The 18501-nt window shown below is 45.5% G+C and overlaps 1 protein-coding gene across 1 annotated transcript in view; it reads right to left on the reverse strand.

Moving 5' to 3' along the window:
* The window catches only part of ARHGAP20 (Rho GTPase activating protein 20), a 61392-nt gene extending 44082 nt beyond the window's left edge, over positions 1 to 17310 (reverse strand). The window contains exons 1-2 of the mRNA XM_054187944.1: positions 17158 to 17310; positions 6692 to 6777 (exon numbers count right to left, since the gene is read on the reverse strand). Of these exons, the coding sequence (XP_054043919.1) occupies positions 6692 to 6777; positions 17158 to 17256 (185 nt within the window). The 5' untranslated portion in view covers positions 17257 to 17310. The remainder of the gene's footprint in view (positions 1 to 6691; positions 6778 to 17157) is intronic.
* Between the last annotated feature and the right edge of the window lie 1191 nt (positions 17311 to 18501).

The raw sequence follows: 18501 nt of genomic DNA on the forward strand, positions 1-18501 counted from the left end.
CTTCCAAGCCTTCCTCCTTTTTACCTCTAGTCCTTTTCTTTTAATAAAAAAGGCAGCATATCTCTGAGAGCCGCAGCTCATTTCCATCTCCAGATGTACAAACACCGCTATAAGCCAGTTTGTATGTCATAAATGAAGAACTGATGGGTTTTATCGAAAACAAACATATGCACATATACACACACATGCTCACACACAAAACAAACAGAATAAGCACAGCAGGGGGACAGGAATGCCAATCTCTTAGTTAAAAGGCCATTTGAGGCCTCAGAAAGTTCACTTTGTTCCTTGTTAACAGTTAATAAAATTTTATCCCCAGCTATTACTATGTAAAAATAACTTTTGCGTTCAAGCACGTGGTTTAAGGAAACAATACTCCAGTGTCATAATTAGCTTAAATCAAGCATGAATTAAAAATACTATTAAAATTACAACTTGTACAATACCATCACAAGTTATTTTAATTATGTGCAATCCCATTAAAAAGGAAGAACAATTTGAAACAAAATAATGGTTTAAAAAAAAATAATTCATGCTTCCTTATCGTACATAAGGAAACGTGACATAGTGAGTGGAGAAATTTGGGGAAATTCTCTCAAATTTCTGTCCCTTCAGATTAAGCATAAAATGTTACAACATCAGAACTTCTTACGAAATGGAAAATCTCAGATAAAATCCTGACCAGATGTGTGGAGGCTAAATTATATCTAGAAATTAAACCCAGAAGCAAAGAACTTTTCATTTGCTTTGTTGACTGGGTCTTTAGGACCAGCATTTTCCCTCCATCCTGATGACCAGAAACTTCATTTCTAATGAAACTGTGATTTTTATAATCACATGACTCCCGGAGCTGGAGCTTTATGGAAAAAGCTATGAAATACCACAAGTCAAGATAAAGCGAGCGGTGCCCATACTTAATCCCTCACATTGGGAAACTCTGTTTTGTGGGATTTTGCCCTTTTTCTCCCTTTCTTTCATAAAATGGCTTTTCTGTATTCTTGAGTGTTTTGGGGTCTCTGAGACGAAGGCCTGTAAGATGAAGAGTGGAGGACACAGGGCTGCCCCCAGGGTGCTGCCACTTTGATTTTCACCTGGGGGAACCACTCAGACAATAGCGACAGCCCTTGCCCTTCCCAAAAAACCCACAAGCCCTGCGGCTTCAGAAAGACTGCCTTGCAAGGGCTCCCTTCCACGGCATGCCCCTTCTTAAGGTGAATGAAGGCATTTAAGAGCGCTCATCTCTTGTGACCACACCATTTGGGTGGCCGAGGGCACTGGGGGAGGCTTTAGAGATGTTGTTTCAGTTGTGCCCGTGCATGCCTAGCGTTTTAGCTATCCGCCCCCCCGCCACCCGAGTCGGCCTCTCACAAGCCATGGGGCAGCGGGTGAGGGCCACAGCAGGGCCTTGGCTCGCCCGGCAGCCGTATCTGCCTCAAACACTGTAAATCTTACAGTTACCTTGTTACTCCATTATCCTCCCCCCTCACCTCCCTTTTGCGGCCTTCAAGGGAACCCCCTCCCACACAAACTGCGATACCTGCATAACGGAATGGAAGGAGCCTGGGGCAGTACCTGGCCCCGTCCTGGCCTGGAGCCCATCTCTCCCCACACCACCACCATTGGTGGTGTGTAACTGCTTCGCAGGCAAAACCCCACCCTGACCATAGGTGTAAGGCACACACAAAAATGGCCACACACACACGCACAATGTGGCGGCCCCTTCAGGTTTAGCCACGAGGCGTCATCTGTCTCATACCATCCCAGTGCTGTGCCCTGCGGCGGGGTGACCCTAGGCCATGCCCCACATGCCACCAGCAATGGCACCATCGATGGGCCAGGCTGTGGTGGCCCTGGCCAAGGGTTCCGCTCCTCTGCGCAGCATGGTTCTGTGGTGGCTGATGGGGACAGGCACCCCGGTAGCGAGGTGGCCTCAGCCCGGTGGGTGCCATCTCCCCCTCCACACTCCAGCAAATGCTGTCATGGTGCCCGGGGTGGCACATGGTGGCTGAGGGGACAGCCCTCAACTGCCCATAAAGGCCTGGTCCTGTGACAGCCGACAAATAAAATGGCTGTGGGGTGAGACAGGGTGGCAGGCTCCCCGGCTTCGATGTGCTGAAGTGCTGAGCTTCACCAACCAAACGCGCCTCGCAGAGATTATTTTGCTAGGTGAAATTATTCGCTACCATGGAAACGAGTGAAGAATGAGCAAAACGATTACAACCGAAACACCTACTTAACAAGTTAGTTACTTGCAATGAACTTTCATTCCTTTCCTCCCTGCAATCGGATTCGCCTGAAACACCAAATACTCATCTTCCCTGTGAAAAAGAGACAGTTAAGGCCTTCTGGCAATTTACATTTATTAAAAGTCTCTATTTTTGTCTTCATCTAGTCACATAGCTTGGATCATCCACATATCTTCTGACTAAAACCCTGAAAACATGATGTCCAAGACTTCGGGAACACTCTGTATTTGACTAGTGCCAAGTGGAATGTATTACTAGATTACACATATGATCTTCGTTATCTGGGATATTTAGCATTTGGCACGGGACCCCTGGAAGATAACATGCCAGAATCACTTACTGTGTGTTGGGAGAAGGAAGAGCAGCCTCTCGGTGAATGGCACAACACTGCTTAAATGTACAAAAGGGAAAAACCACCTTGGAAACTTGTGAAATCCTCATATTTTACCTTTAACTTCTTCAACTATAAAAGCCACATAATAAAATTGGGTGGGGGTGAGTTTTTAGGTCCTTCCTTTTCAGGTTCTTTAAAGATTTGTTCATAAAACCTTTTTAAATTTATGCTTAATTTTTTTAAAACAGCCCCTGCTTCTAGCTTACACCAAAATAACATCATAAACATGCTTGACACTGTAAGAAAGAGTCATTTTATTACCAATATTTTAGCACCTTTAGTGTGTAGATACACATATCTATAAATGGTCATGAAGACTCAGAAATTTTGAAATTATATTAATAAGTTTAAGCATGTAAAAATATCACTTCCAAAGATCTGGTGAGGCGTGCATTAGGAAAGGAGAAGCTGCCAGCGATGGCAACACAGGATTTGGCTGTCCCTGTGAAGTAGCCGAGATGCGAGCAGAAGTCCGCCAACGCAGAAGAGAAACTTGGGAGTTTGGGCTTTGTCACATGCAAAAATTGTTTTGAGGGGCAGCAGAACAAAGGCTGAAAATTTGGCTTGAAACAAGTCTTTATTATTCTATATCAATTATTTTGAGATGACAAGACCTGATGCTTAAATCCAGGCCTCAGACATTTCTGTTTCAAACCCATAATTTGTGTTGCATGGAGGTATATCATTAAGTAAGCTGTGCAGTTTTCATTAAAGGACACCAAGAAAAAGTAAGAGGAAAATTACAACCACGGAACAGGTCCAGGGCCAAATATAACTAACCTGAATCCTTTGCTGTTTTCATACACATTAATGGAGTTAACAATCAAACTTATTTTTCCTGCATGTGAGTATCAGCCAAGAAAAACATCAAAAGCTTACTTTTCCAATGTATTTCTAGAATAACTTTGCTCAAAGTGCTTCCAAAGAGGACATCTGATGATGTGAAGCAGTCCTTACATGCCTACTCATCACTATTTTGTGAGGAAAGAGAAACCGCACAGAAAAAAGGAAGAGAAACAAGAACAGGAGGCAATGAATAGTCTGCATATTTTCATCTCTTGGAAGTAAGGGCCCAAATTCCACTATAATACCTGTACTATTTACTACGTTCCTCCGCTGCCTGCAGTTACGGTTGAGTGAGGCAGGGATTACAGCGTGGTTGCACATCTGTACAACACCGTGCCATACAGCCATCCCAAGTCTTCTGTAGGCCAAGTATCTTGTAACTCCTTTTATATGACTGACATGGCAAGGCAAGATTTGTAAGGAAGGATTAACTTTCATTAAACCAAATGATATAGCTGGGGAAAAAGAAGACAAGCTTTTAAGCACATAAGAATTTCAGATTTGCATCTCTTTCAGGACTGAAGAAGAGGACAATGGCACAAACAAGCTTTTTCCAGCTAGATCATCTTGCCTTACTTGCATCCTTGTGCCATCAGAGCCACAACACCACTACCATTAAAAACCCTTAATCATCTGAATGCTGAACAGCCATCTCCAGATGTCACAGTGGTTTCTTTGAATAAATACCATCAATAAACTTTAAAATGCCCCAAAGTAAGTCTGTCCAAAATGGGTGCCATCACATTTTATGAAAGTGCCCTGTATATAAACCAAGGACACCTGACATATAAAGTGGTATAAAAATACAAACTGACTTGTGCTTTTAAGTATTTCCTGCCCTTTTAAACTTTGCACTTGCTCATTAATTTCAACAAATGCTGAGGTGAGCCAGCTGCTGAGGTGAGAGGATTCATATAAATCCCTCACAGATGTTTGCTAACTTCAGATAGGAGCTTTATTATCTACAAGTCATTAATCAACCATTAACAAGTAAGTGTTATGGAGTCCCAGTATTAAGGTTCACTGCCAGAGGAGAATAATGGATTTTGCAGGCTGGCTGTGTCTACGAGAAGGGGAACTAAGAGCTGAGACAGGTCTGAGATAAAACATTTGGAGGAGATTAGAAAACATGAGAAGTCATTTTGGTGCTCTTCAGCTCACCTGAAGAGAAAGCACTTCACAAGAGTTAAGCATTTACACAACAAACTGAGTGGAAAGTTCAAACTCATCCATCAGTTTGGTGATGAAGAGGAATGTGTCTCGCACAGCCAAACAAGGAAGTCGGGCACGGGTGAGAATTACTGCTCCCGTGAACAATAATAAACACCATCCAAAGTGTTACCCTCTAACTGCTAGACTTTGAAGCTACAAAATCACCTGCTCTGGTTCCGGGGTCCTCAGACTTCACACGGTACCTCTCACTACGGCCACAGACTTCAGTTCAAAACAACAGAAGCAGATAAACTGTTGCATGCCACAGGCAGGGGACAGACATGACTGAGGCAGCATCCATCCACCAACTGTGAAAGCATCAGGGCCCGTCGGGTAGGCAAAGCATTGCCCTTGCTGCAGAACACGGCAACGTTTCCCCTTCTTCGGTCCTCTCCACCACAAAGTTTCTGCCAACTGGCCTTCCCAAAAAAAGTCTTTCCACACACTCAGTCTGGAAATAATTCCGATCCGGGCTATACAAGGAAGACATATTTACAGGTGAGAATGTACCTACTAAGTGTGTATCCCACTCAGTGGCTCTCCAGCTATGTCCAATTTCTGATACTTATGGAGCAGGCAATAAAACAAACAAAAAAAAAGTATAATTGAAGAAAAATGTTCATGTCTGAACCCAGCAGGCAAATAACAGACGACTGAAATATAAGCATCAAATATAGTTTATCCTCTTAATATCAAGGAGCAAATCTTAAGACAGCTTGAAGGGAAGACATTATGGAGACATAGGTGTATGAACTGCAAGAAACCCTACTGTCCAAGGGCTGAGAGAGCGCATCTTTTGCGCCCTGTACTCTCCAGTTATTGCTACTCTCCATAGTCCGTCTCTAATTTCACAACCTCAGTTATGAATATGCCCAGCTATGCCCAAAAGATGGTACCACAATTATGAACATAGCGACAAATACAATGAAGAAATAATAGTAAATGAAGAATAAATATGGTAGTACAGACAATCTAAGCAATTTCAGTATTTTCATGAAGGGGTTGCAAAATACCCGTTCTTCGTATTTTAAAGACCTGGAAACAAAGTCGGAGAGAGGCCACAGAAGAAATTTTACAGACAGAACCAGAACACATGCTGCTGGCTCTCAGTCCTAGGCTCATGCCACTAGACTACACAAAAAGGTGCAAACGCCTCTAGGAATTCATTTCTAAGTTTCCTCTTTTATCTCATAGCCAGCAAAAAGACCTGCAAGTAGTTTCAACTCGTTTTCCTTTCCTATTTTGCAACTCTGATGTTTTCACAGAATACTTTCACAGATTTCTGAAATACTGTGGAATTCTGCATGATGACAAATATGAAACCAGGTATTAGTTAGATCAAACACAAAGAACTTTCCGAAGCTCACATACTGATTACTTAACACACCACAGAGTAGGAAAAAATATTCCTTACAAAGCCATCCTTTAATTTCCCTCAATAATGTTTCTTCGTAAAGAGCTCTGCACAGCTGGAAGCATTAACAGCCTACCAGATGGTTCACTTCTCGATAAACACTTATGTTTTGTAAGTTTAAAGTCCAATGAACTGTAGTGCAGGAAGACAAAAGTTATGTATGCAGAGTGGTTCAAATGGCAGGTCAGGGCTGGGGCTGGACAGGGGACCAACTCCATAGAAACTCCCATTTCTGTGGTAGCTTTACATTGGTGTAGGGAGGGAGGAGGAACGGCTGATCCTGGCAGAAGATGAAGACAAAAAACGTTGAATGCTTCACACCCACGCACACCCACATACACAGCCCCACAAGCTGCTAATGCTGGACGGGAGAAGACTGTGACCACCAGATCCTGGCCCACAGCATTGTCCTAAACCTGCAGGTGCTTCCAGAGCCCCAGAGTGCCTCTACCATGCAGCAGTCCATGACAGAAGCTTAGCTCAAATTAAATTGTACAATCCCACAGTAACCACTCCTGAGTTATGCCCAGTGCTGCTTAAGTGTACAAGGCAGAAAACAGGAAAAACTCACTGACTCACCTCGAGACCGATCGAGATCTGTTAAGTGCTTTGACAAAGATCAAAGATGGTGCAGACTGGCGTCTTTGGGCCAAACTCTTCATTTTCTGTTTGGAAAGAGAAACAAAATGAAATCATAGGTGAGACTGAGAACAATATCTGCATGCATACAGAATTGTCACAGCCAGACTCCACATGGGAAAAAGGCTGAGTTACTGCCATCAGCAACCCTGGAGGGGGAAAAACGGTTGTAAAGTACCACATATTGAGAAAAAGAGGAGCGACCAGAAAGAGAGTGATAAAGAAAAGCTGATAATTAGTGTCTATACACAGATACCTGAGGTACACTGCACCCATGAAGTAAACACCTAGAGCTTGTCCTCAACTACTTTGTGTGCCTTAATAATCTATTGCACTTTAAATTTATCAAATATTCACATCGTGGTTCAGATTGCAAATGCTTGATACATTTCTGTGTCAGACTGGACATTTACCATAAGTTAAGGTTTGGATTCTACCCACCTAACCCTACACACTGCACTGGGCCACCCTTTTTTTTCCAAATCTTTAGAGATGAGGGCATTTTCCTTTCCTACTAATTTAGCTGGAGCATTACGTCTTGTCTCTCAGTAGTCAATAATGACATTTCTTGTCATTCCTGATTAGGTATGGGACAAAATAAGGAAGTGAGAGGCAGGGCAGTTCTTAGCACAGAACTAGGAAGGGAATGGGAAAAAGGAGACACTCAAAGACAGAGTATGCAGCAGGAAAAAAAAAAGAACAAAGCATAGGGAAGAGATGAAAATGTCAGTAGCTACCAAGGGAGCATGGATTCCCATGGAGTGAAGTTGAACACTACAGTAAAAATACTGAGCAACTAAACAACACCGCTTTCCCCAGAGGCAGAAATTTTCAAAAGCAGCCGCAGGAAACAAAACTGCACGTTTCCCCGAACAGAAATGTATTCTCCACTGTACCCTCTCCCTCCTGCAGCCAGAAGCAGGACTAAGGAGTCCTGGCCCTAACTTTGGAGCTGCTCTCTAGAACCGGTTGTGCAGCCTGCTGCCAAGGTGCATGACCTCTCCTCTCACTCACCCTCCACCAGAAGGGTAGTTGTAACCTTATTTAGCTCAAATATTTTTCAGAATAAACTGATGAACAAAAGGGCCAGGGTTGAACTCCTCCTGAGACCCTGACAGGACAGTTTCCAATGCTGGCGCGGTCCCTTACACCACTGAGAGCCCACAAACAGGTGAACCTTTGCCAGCCATGATGTCTCTGTTCTCAGTTAATCGCAAAACAAGACTTTCTTTCCTTATACTAAAAATAACCACTGAGTACCAGGAACAGATATGTTAGGGAACAACTGATTCTTCTGCCAATGCAAGTGCTGCATGTGGCACACATTTTGTTTGAGCAGGTGCACAGCGTGCTCCCCTCAGAGAAATTAAAATCTACAGTACTACGTGCTTTACTTGCTTTTGACAAGTGTTATTTCTCCTACTCATTGCAGCGCATTTGTTATTGTGTCATTTTTTTGGTTCCCCCTTTATTTATGTAGAGCACGCTTGTTTGTTTTGTCAGATACTCAGTTACAGCTATTGTGCAGCAATTGTTATAAATTCAAATGTGTAATTTCAATTCACCTTTAAAAAATATCCCCTCCTCCCTCTGTCTTTCATCAAAAAATAACCTTCTCAAGACTGATAAATTAAGCCGGTGAACTTTTAGATGTCTTCTATCTCATCAGAAAATAACTGGATAATAATTTAATAGATTACTAACAACCTAGATGCCCATTTTTGCTAGGTTTGAACAAAAAAGAAAGAAAATACTTTGCTAAATTTTTCTAGCAAATGGAATCAGTTTGTCTTACTGCTAGCAAATCTGAGAAGCTGTTAGCATTTTAAAAAGCAGCATATCTACAAATATGAAGGCAAAAAGAGACCTGTATCACAATGCAGTCTAACATAATACAGAAGAAAAGCTACATTTTGTAGGACTCTATATAAAACATCAACTCTCAATTGGAAATCTACTGCAAGTCCGATTATTGGGCAGGTGGCTTTCACGGGGTGGTTAAAACTAGAGCATCTCGGCCCCTGTGAATGCAGTGGAGGTTTGGTTATCTTAGATCCCTTGGCTTTTCAGGCCTGAAAAGGAAGCCACTGAAAAAAATGCAGCATTTTAAAATCTCCCTCAACTATGGCAATTTTTTTCATGCTTGGGTGAGCAGCACTGAATAGTGCCTGTGGCAGCGAGATTCCTGTCTTGACTTAAATATCTGAGGGCCAAAGTAAAGATTAGGAGTACAGCAAGTTTAGTAAGAGCTCAAATGACTGGCAGAGAGTCACAGAATAACTCAGGCTGGAGGGGATCCCAGAAGGCCTCTGGTCCAGCCTCTCTGGACCTGCTGAGAGCAGGACCCGTCGGACCAGGCTGCTCCAGACCGCCCCCAGTCCAGGTCTGTGTTATCTCCGAGGATAAGATTCCACAGCCTCTCCAGGCAACCTTTTAACACAGCTACTAAGCAAAGCTTAACAAAAATAAAAGAGCCTTAAAACATAAAAAGACCACTGATGAGATTTGGAAAAGGAAAATTTTCACAGCAACAGTGAAGTGAGTCAGGTCAGCTGCATGCAAATAAAAACATTACACAGAGACATTGACTACGGACAGAAAGGGAGGGTTTGTTTTTATTTTGCTACGTACAGAGTTTGAGAAAATAAAATAAGTGACCATCATGATAACTAGAATTGATTTACTTTGAGAAGGAAGAGAACAAGTTCATTTTTGGCTAAGTTGGGCACAGATGCCGGCTCTCCTCAGTTTCACTGTGTTTACACGTGCAAAGATGTCACCCTGGCAATGCGGAGATACATCCTGGACAGCTGTAGCCAGAGCAGATGTTTGGGAGCAAAAGGAGATGCAATGACCAATTATTTAAGCATGGGACACGGAGAAGCATTTCTCAACATGTGTCCCACATCAAAACCTCCATTTTTTTCATGTAAATATTAGAAAGGTCAACACAGAGAGAGACATCCTCGTACTTGCTGGCTGAGTCACACCCATGTGAAATGTATCATAAAATCAGTACCCATAATGAATGTTTACAGTGTGCCAGATGCAAAGATGATAATTTCGTATCAGTCAGGACAAACTAGAGTTATTTTTGCCTTCCCCACGTTCAAAAGCTTCAGTTCCCGCCCCCCTCACCTCCGATTCAGGTTTAACTTCATACTTTCTGCATTTCTGGTGGTGGTTGTCTTGACTGCTTTTTTAACAGAGACAAAAAGTTTTGCTTTTTCAGTTGTTGGACTGGTGGTACGTGTTAGTATTTGGCTAGTTTCTCATCTGGTATAAACAGTCATAGGGCTACAGATTTCAAAAGAATTCATTTACACCAGATAATGATCAGACACACACTCTGAAAAACTATTTTGTAAACTGTGATGGTAGGTGGTTTATGAGCAGATCAGCCCACCATGCCAAGGACAGTAACCTTGCAAACCATCACTGAAAATATGCTGTCTCTCCTCAGAAATCATAACCCCTATGGATTGCAGGATTACAGTAAAACTTTCAGCAGTATCTCACAAGTCATTGGTTGAAGGAAAAATTTATTCCTGACTGCCAGTATTCAGCTAATTTTGACTCGCAGTTTAGGTGGATAATGGAATTTATGTAAATTAATATTGCCAAGCTAAAATATTAATTCCCATTCTGTGAAAAAGGGCAACATACAGCAGCATTTGCATGATGTCCTCAAAAAAAGGGAATCAAAGATGAAGCGCTCTCTTGTACTTTGTGTGTATCACTTTTAACTATATCAAGCTTAGAAAAAGAATGGCAGAGAATAGATTAAATAAAGAATGTGTGAAAAAATTCATTTTCACTGAAATACTATTCATAGAATCATAGAATGGCTCGGGTTGGAAGGGACATTAAAGATCATCTAGTTCCAACCCCCTGCCATGGGCAGGGACACCTCCCACTAGACCAGGCTGCTCAAAGCCCCATCCAGCCTGGCCTTGAACACCTCCAGGGATGGGGCATCCACAGCTTCTCTGGGCAACCTGTTCCAGTGTCTCACCACCCTCACAGTAAAGAATTTCTTCCCAATATCTAACCTAAATCTCTTTCTTTTAAATATGTTTCTTTTTTAAATCCATTTCTTTTGTGACGACAAGTAACTTAAGTAACAGATATACAGTTTTTGTAGTATTTTACAAGTACCCAGAGAAGTGAAAACCTGTGCAATAAGCCGATACCCGCCTGCAGCTGCTGCAAAGGTGTAGGAGGTGAGAGCCGGCAGCAGGTGGGCTAAGGCAGGGGCTGTGCCACGAATCCCCGGGAGCACACTGCCCACGCCGCCAGGTTTTGGTGCCTGACCCGAGATGATGGTCAGACACGTGCGGGAGGATTCCTCTCGCCCAACCTCAGACATGCACACCTGAGCTGTTTGCCCTCTGCTCCTTTTATATGCAACAGAGAGAAAACAACATGTTTAGCGCACAGTTCATCTTGTCCTAGAAGTGCTGATTTCCTTCACTGATGGTAAAAGAAAACTAAGGTGCCCAAGAAAACTGAGTTAATCAGCTCAATTCTCTCCCTGCTATCTTGCAAAGGACAGGGAACAGACAAATTTGTGAGCTCAGTAACACAGGGAACAATTGACTTCTCAGAGAGTGGTCTGAGCTTAGGATGAGAATATTATATTACCTGATGCCTATTTAAGAGATTCGTATATGAAATAGTTGAAAAATGTATTCAGTTCCTGACTGACAGGTGAGGGTGGCAGAAATGCCTCCTCAGCAATGTGCAGATACCCTTGTAAAAGCCTCCCCAGAGATGAAAGGATTTCAGGCTCCTGATCTACAGGCTGGGTCCAGAAGTGGGTCAAGGCTGGGACGTGTGCCTGGGACATTTAACTGGGTGACAGGGACAACACTCAGATGTGCCAATACCTTGAGCTGAGGATTGCACTCAAGTGGCTAAGCTCTCCCTCTCACTGCTTTATTTTTCTCGTAAAAAGAAGTCTGATTTTAACAAAGCCCAATCTAAGTTAACAATCATGAGAGATTTCACTCATGCAAACTCTGTTCTAGTTGTCTGAGCAACAAACCCTATCTGTGGCATACATTTCTGGTTTGAACCAGAGATACGAACCAAAGCACAGAAGACAAGCCTTTACCAAAAACCGTAAGGCAAAGTTCAACTAACTGCCCGACAATCAAAAAATCAAAACAATCCTCAGCACCTAGCAGTTAATTTTCCAGGACAATTGGGCATGGCTCTTCCCCCTCCATCACTGGGCTACTTACGAGAGGCAATAAATCATTTTTTCCTACATGCCATAATCCAGTATTTGTTAGACTTACAGCATAGGGTTGTCTAAAAATACCAAAAGTAACAAGAATCTTTTACACTTTAGTAAAGCAAGAAATGGCCCTATGCTGACCTATAACAATCCTGAGCCCTTATAAACAGGGTGAGGAGATGAGTGCATTTGAGCTGCTGGCTCAGGCAGCAGAGATGTCTAGGTCCCATGGAGAGCCCATTTACCATAAAGGCAGAGCAGGTGACCTAAGTATGTGCTTTTGTTTATGCTGGCAGAATACTTTTACTTACAAGGACCTTCCTAAAAAGAAAGCCATTTTTGGACGGATAACCAGGGAGAAAACAATCACAGGGACACAAGAAGAAAGAGCTATCGACACAGTGGAAGTAAAAGCACATCACCACGGAACAGCAGCTGCTAGAGAGCACAGCAAAAACGGACACTAAAGGCCATCTCAGAGTAGAAAGAAAAACTGACAAAAGCAACTACAAGCAAAAGATGTTCTACCAACTACCTCCCAAAGGATACTAATCTTTGGAAGCACTGATACCGAGGTGTTCAAATGATCTCACCCATTTACATCAAAATACGGAGATGCGGCAGACTACGAAAAATGTGGAGGAGGGGAGAATAACATATTTAGCCCATGGGTCCTACTGTCAGCTGCACTGCACCCACAGTGCTCAGACCAGCGACTCTGGTTGTGGTGGTTTTGATGAAGCCCAAAGTTTCCCTTCAAGCCAAACACAAAGCGGGAAGGTTAACACACGGCCATGATTCCGCCTCAGTGTCTGTACAGCAAGGCTTTCATAGGAGCAGTTTGCAGATGACAGGGGGAGGAGTTTACCCCCCATTCCACATGGATACTTCAAGCAGCATTAAGTAAACAGGCAATGATTTGATATATGCAGTCCTGGGATATTAGATCCCACATGACATGCCAAGTCCCTCTCTTTCCTACTGCCACCATGAGCGACAAAAAAAACCACCCAAGACTATGAAACTTGAGAACTAGAACACATTGTTTTATGCATAATTTTCAATTTATCTCATGGACAAACAGTGAAAGGATTGCTAAAGCTAGTTTGTAATTAAAGCAGTATCAGGAGGCACATCACTACACTAAGTTACCATACACCAGCACAGCCTGCCAAGGTGATTTCAACCTAAGGACCAACTACGTGGATGACTTCATTAAAATAGGGGCTTTTTCAGTCCTCATGAAAGATAAATTTGCTACAGGATATGTCTGCAGGATGAGAGGAATTGTCCATCACTTCACTAAACAGTGCCATAAGTGTTCCTGGACAGCCAAGATGCCTAGCATTACCAGCTGTGATTTTGACAGCAAGCCCCCAGATCCTCAGCCAGGATCATAGTAGAGAGCACAGAGACTCGCAGGAAGAAGAAATCTCTTCCTTAAGGAGCTTTATGTTAAAAAACATATATATATATAAGGACATGAGATCAAGGTATCATCAGGTACAATGACAAATACATACTTGATTCATCTTTGCAGAGAAAGACAGATGAAGGGCTGAAGAACATGTATGACTACCTTTACTCTTCCAATGCCATTAATTCGCTTGAATTTTATCTATTTAATACACTTTTGGGGAAAACTACAACTCCCCTTTGCCCACCAGTAAACTGTTGCTGTGTATGTGATCAGAATCACAAAGAAACACATTTTATGGTGATAGAACAACATATTTTAAGTCTCAAACCATAAATACTATTTTGCTTAGCGTGCAAAATGGTTAACTTTTTGCACATTGTATGAGTAAACATAAAAAAATTGCTGAGCCTCAAAAAAATTATAAGTAGTCACTTGAAATCTTCAAGGAGGCAGCAAAAAATCCTAAGAGTGAATTCTTATGTTACCAAATATTGTCTTGTGTAAAATATTCAGGGTTGGTTGGAATCTAGCCCCTCTAAGAAAAGAGAAAAGTGAAACACCAGGAACTTATAAATATGGTTAAATGACCACAGCTGCTACTGCTGACACAGTTACACGGGCATAAAAGATGTCTCTGCTGCATAGTTTATTTTGATAAATTTGTAGAAATAAGCTCTATCAGTATAATCACTCTTACTCATGTTACTTCAATCCACTTCAGAGTTGCATCAATTTACTGCTATTGGTTACTAAACTAAACAGTCAGTACAAAACTTCTCTGTAGGTCAACCACACATAGTCCAGTGACTCCGGTAAGTCCAGTAAGGAGGGAATCTGGTCCAGAATTTCCCCAAAGCATTAACTAAAACACTGCACTGCAAAGTCACCTTTTATCAGGGTGTCTTGAATGCCTTGTAAGCATTTAACGGAGAGAACCTCCCAGTGTCTGGGAGGCAGGTTAGCAGTTCAAACCACTTTCCATGTCAAGAAAAGAAAAGGAAATGTTTCCAGGAAAATAGTTTAAACGGTCACACAAAATACATGAAAAAAGGTCCTAGACAATTTCTGTCTCCTGGTCCTATGATGTGGTCACGCATGTGATCCTTCAGCCAAGTGGAAGATGAAGTAGGAGTTCAGACAACCACAGAACAATGTAGCAAATCTCACCTAAATAAATTTAATTTGAGAGAGGTATAGTTGTGATAATAAAAAGGAAGAAATGTTCAGTGGTCACTTAGCATCCCTATTTGGGGGTATTTGTGCCAGAAAGTAAAATCGTTGATGTTAAATACGTATTTGTAACAAAATTGTTCAACTTGACATGCTGCGTCACCAGTATCAAAATTGGTTTCTTGACAACACATTCTTCCATTTAACTGTATGCAACCAATACAAGCAGTGGCATCTCCCCGGTAGTAAGAAAGACTTTCTGTATTGTAAAAAAATATGATGCTTGGGCTCTGAGTGGAAGGCAAAACAGAGGTATAGAGAGAGTCCATAGGACCCAAGTAGTAAAAAAAAACAGTCAGACTGTCACTGAGATCCAGCTTCAGGCACAATTAGGATTAGCCCACTGCTGCACAAGCATAAAGGTAGGCATCTTCTTCCCCAGACAGACACAAAGAGATGGGGTGCTAGTAGTCTCAAGGGAGCACCAGGATGGTGGACGAGCAGCTGAGTGGTTGGATGGATGTCGGTGGCTGCCTGTGCTAGCTGCGCACGGTGTGTGGAGCTGCCATGTGCTGCGTGGCCCAGCCAGGGTCTCAAGTCTCAAGCCGCTCCTCCACAGGAGCATGTCCATCTGTACCCCCATCGCATGTGCCTCCACGCTGAGGAATTCCAAAAGGGCTGCCAAGATCCTTAAAAAGTAATATCCCTGCTCCCTTGTCCGTGCTGGCAAAAACAAGGTCTGTGTTCCTTCGACTGTGGGCTCTTTGGAGCAGGAATGGGAAACACAAGTGCTACCATTAATATTTGTCCTCAGAAAGCTGAATCATGAAGTAGGACTTGTAAGAAAAAAATGTTCATCTTCACAGTACTTGAGCATTCCTTCTCATTTCATGCGGGTGCCTGGCATCAGGGCTCTGCCAGGCTGGAAGGTACGTGGTACTCTGTCTTCAGCAAAAATGAAAGAAATGATAGAAGAAAAAGCAAAGCTGCACATTTAGCCACCTCAATTTAGATGGCAATACTTGGAGAAGGTGAGTAACCATCACTTTGTCCAGCTAGGCAGCAGAAGGTACTCCACCACTTTGCGTAGGTGTATCACACTCCCTCTTCAGAAACCGATCAGGTATTAACTGCAGCAAAGCGTGGTGGAAATCTTGGCCAAACACTCTCCATACAACCATTTCACCATTGGCAGCGGGTGCCATGAGAAGAGGTCCCCAGGGCTGAGGTCAGGCTGGAGTGCTATGTGCCTTGGTGGGACACAGCACACACAGACACATCCCATGGAAATGAAAAGTGTCGTTCCCCAGCCTGAAGAGACGCTTTGGCGGGAGGAGAGGGACCATGATTCTTCTCTGCACCGTTGTGCCATAGCCAGCAAAGCCCCAGCCACCGCTCAGCCACAGGACTGGACACAAGCTCAGCCTGTACTACCACGCATCCTCAATTCATGTCACCAGGTGGACAGATTTAGTAAAGGACACTGTAACCTGGCCAGTTGTTCTAATCCTGCCAGCCTGTTTGGCAGTCACTAGTACTGTGCACCTCTAAAGACAAGGCAGCGCATACATTTACATGTCACTGTCAGGCAAAATTGGTACGGCAGGGAGGTACCGGCTCGACTTTGGATAGAAAAAACACTACAGCACTTGATGAACCAAGAAGAAAAAAAGAGTTCCTGTTTTACACAGTGGGAAAAATGTGGTTATTACAGCCCGCTCGTTACAGCAAAATAGAAGGCAGAAACAAGTGCTTGTCTGCATGCAGAAGTGAACATTTTGCACTTGATCGTGTCAGATGCTGAAAAGCAATTTGAGACATCAAACAGATCTTACAACCAGTTTGGGATGATGCTCTTTGGCTATCAATTGTGATATACTTAGCGAGCACAAGGCGCTTCCTTGGGAAGCTGCTCTTACATTTCTCTTGTACAAAGCACGTGCGAGGGTAGCCAGCAAACCCCCCCAGCTCCAGCAAACCCTCCCCTGGCTCCCCCTGGACACACGGGCAGCAGATCCCCCTGAGCTCCCCTGGATGATCATTCTGCAAACCTCCCCCCATCTCTCTCCGATACAAAACCTCCAGACATCCATCCAGCAAAGCCTCCCCATAGGTCTCCCCAGCACCTCCATGCAGCAATCCCCCCCCCCTTCCCCAGCTCACCGGGAAATCCATGCAGCAAAGCCCCTTGGCTCCAGTGAACACCCCCCGGCAAACCCTTCCGTGCCTCCCCAGGACACCGGCTCCTTACCTACCCATGGACATCCAGGCTCCCTTTGCTCCCGGGACATCCGTGCAGCAACCCCCCTTAGGTCCCCGGGGTTATCCACCCGGCAGAGCCCCCTGAGCTCTGGGGCATCCGGGGACCAAGCCCTTCCCGACGACCCCCCCAAGCTCCCACGACGGCTCCCCCCGGCCCCGGTGGCGGCATGTCGCCCGGCCCGCTGCGGCGCAGGACCTAGGGCGACGAGCCCCGTTTGGGACGCGCTGACCCGCGGGGGTGGCTCCGGGACCGGGGGTCGGGTGTGCCGTGAGGCGCTTTCCCGTGGGGGTCTTCCGTAGGGGCGGCCTCACCTTCTTGTTGTCGGCGGCGGCGAAGACCCTGCTCTCGCCGCTCACCGAGGACGAGCGGCCCGGGCCGAGGTGCTCCTGTTGCGGGGACATCACGTCCATGCAGCCCCGCGCCGTCGCCCTCCCGCCGCGGGGACACCCACCCCGCCGCCGCCGCCGCCGCCGCCGCCCGCACCATGGACAGGGCGCGCCGCGCCGCGCCACGCCCCCCTCGGCCACGCCCCCCGCCCGCCGGCCACGCCCCCGCAGCAGACCACGCCACGCCCCCACTGCCAGATTCGCGCCCCGGCTCTGTGCGCGGGGGTGGGGGGGAAGGCGACGCGCATGCGCCAACGAGGTAGTTGCGGAGCCCGAGGGGGGGGAAGGATGGGCTCGTGCTGGGGAGGGGGCGCGCGCCCTCGGCCTGCGCCTGCGCGCGCTGCGGGGCCGAGGAGGGGCAGCGCTCGGCGGGACCCGCGGTGGCGGCGGGGGGGACACAAGGGAGGGGGAAACACGGCGGCAGCGGGGAGCCCCTGGGCCCCGGCGGTGGGGGGGTTGCGGGGTCCCGGGAGTGGGGGGATGCTGCGGGGTCTCAGCGGTGGGGGGGTGTTGGGGTGTCCCAGGAATGGGGGGGTGCTGCGGAGTCTCAGAATTATCCTGCCCCCCCGCCCGACCTGCCCGCAGAAGGCAGGTCAATGCAAGACACTGTCCCCTCCAGAGCCCTCCCGAGGGATAGTCCCCATCCGAGGATGGGTGGGTGTGGGTGCCGGTGCCGGGGTCCCACCAGGAGGTGACCGTGGCCACACAGGCTGCCAGCCCCCCGGGGCAGCCCAGGGGTGGCCGAGGGGATGCCATCGCGCTCCAGAAAACCGCGAGCGGTAAGGAGGAGGAGGCAGCACTAGCTGAGCTAAGGGATGGCGTTGGCTCGGGAACAAGCGGGTGTGAATTGCCTATAAATAAATGTCGGCTGGGGATGGGAAGACAGCGCGCTGATCATCGCACTGATGGTAGGAAGAGCAGGTTGTGGAGGAGCCCCGCCAGCCAGGAGCACAAGGCAGAGCTCTGGCAGTGGTTTGGCATGGCTCTCGTGTTCATACATTATTGTATACCCTCATTAAATACGGTGTGTTCAACAGCAAGGCTACTCCTGATCGCCCAGGAGGTTCTTTTTAATCCTGTCTTTCTACACGTTGCGAGGGATATTTTTATCTCCAGCCTTTCCAGCTGTCACGGGCTCTACATGCAATTTCTCCCGTGTTGATCACCAAAAAAAGCAGAAAAAGAGAGATCCTGCTATCTCATATGCATCTTCTCGTACCTGCCGCTTTTCTTCTGCCAGAAGAAGAGTTTCAACATGCCTGTGATGAA

The sequence above is a fragment of the Rissa tridactyla genome, chromosome 1 (assembly GCF_028500815.1).
Source record: "Rissa tridactyla isolate bRisTri1 chromosome 1, bRisTri1.patW.cur.20221130, whole genome shotgun sequence".
Lineage (NCBI taxonomy): Eukaryota > Metazoa > Chordata > Aves > Charadriiformes > Laridae > Rissa > Rissa tridactyla.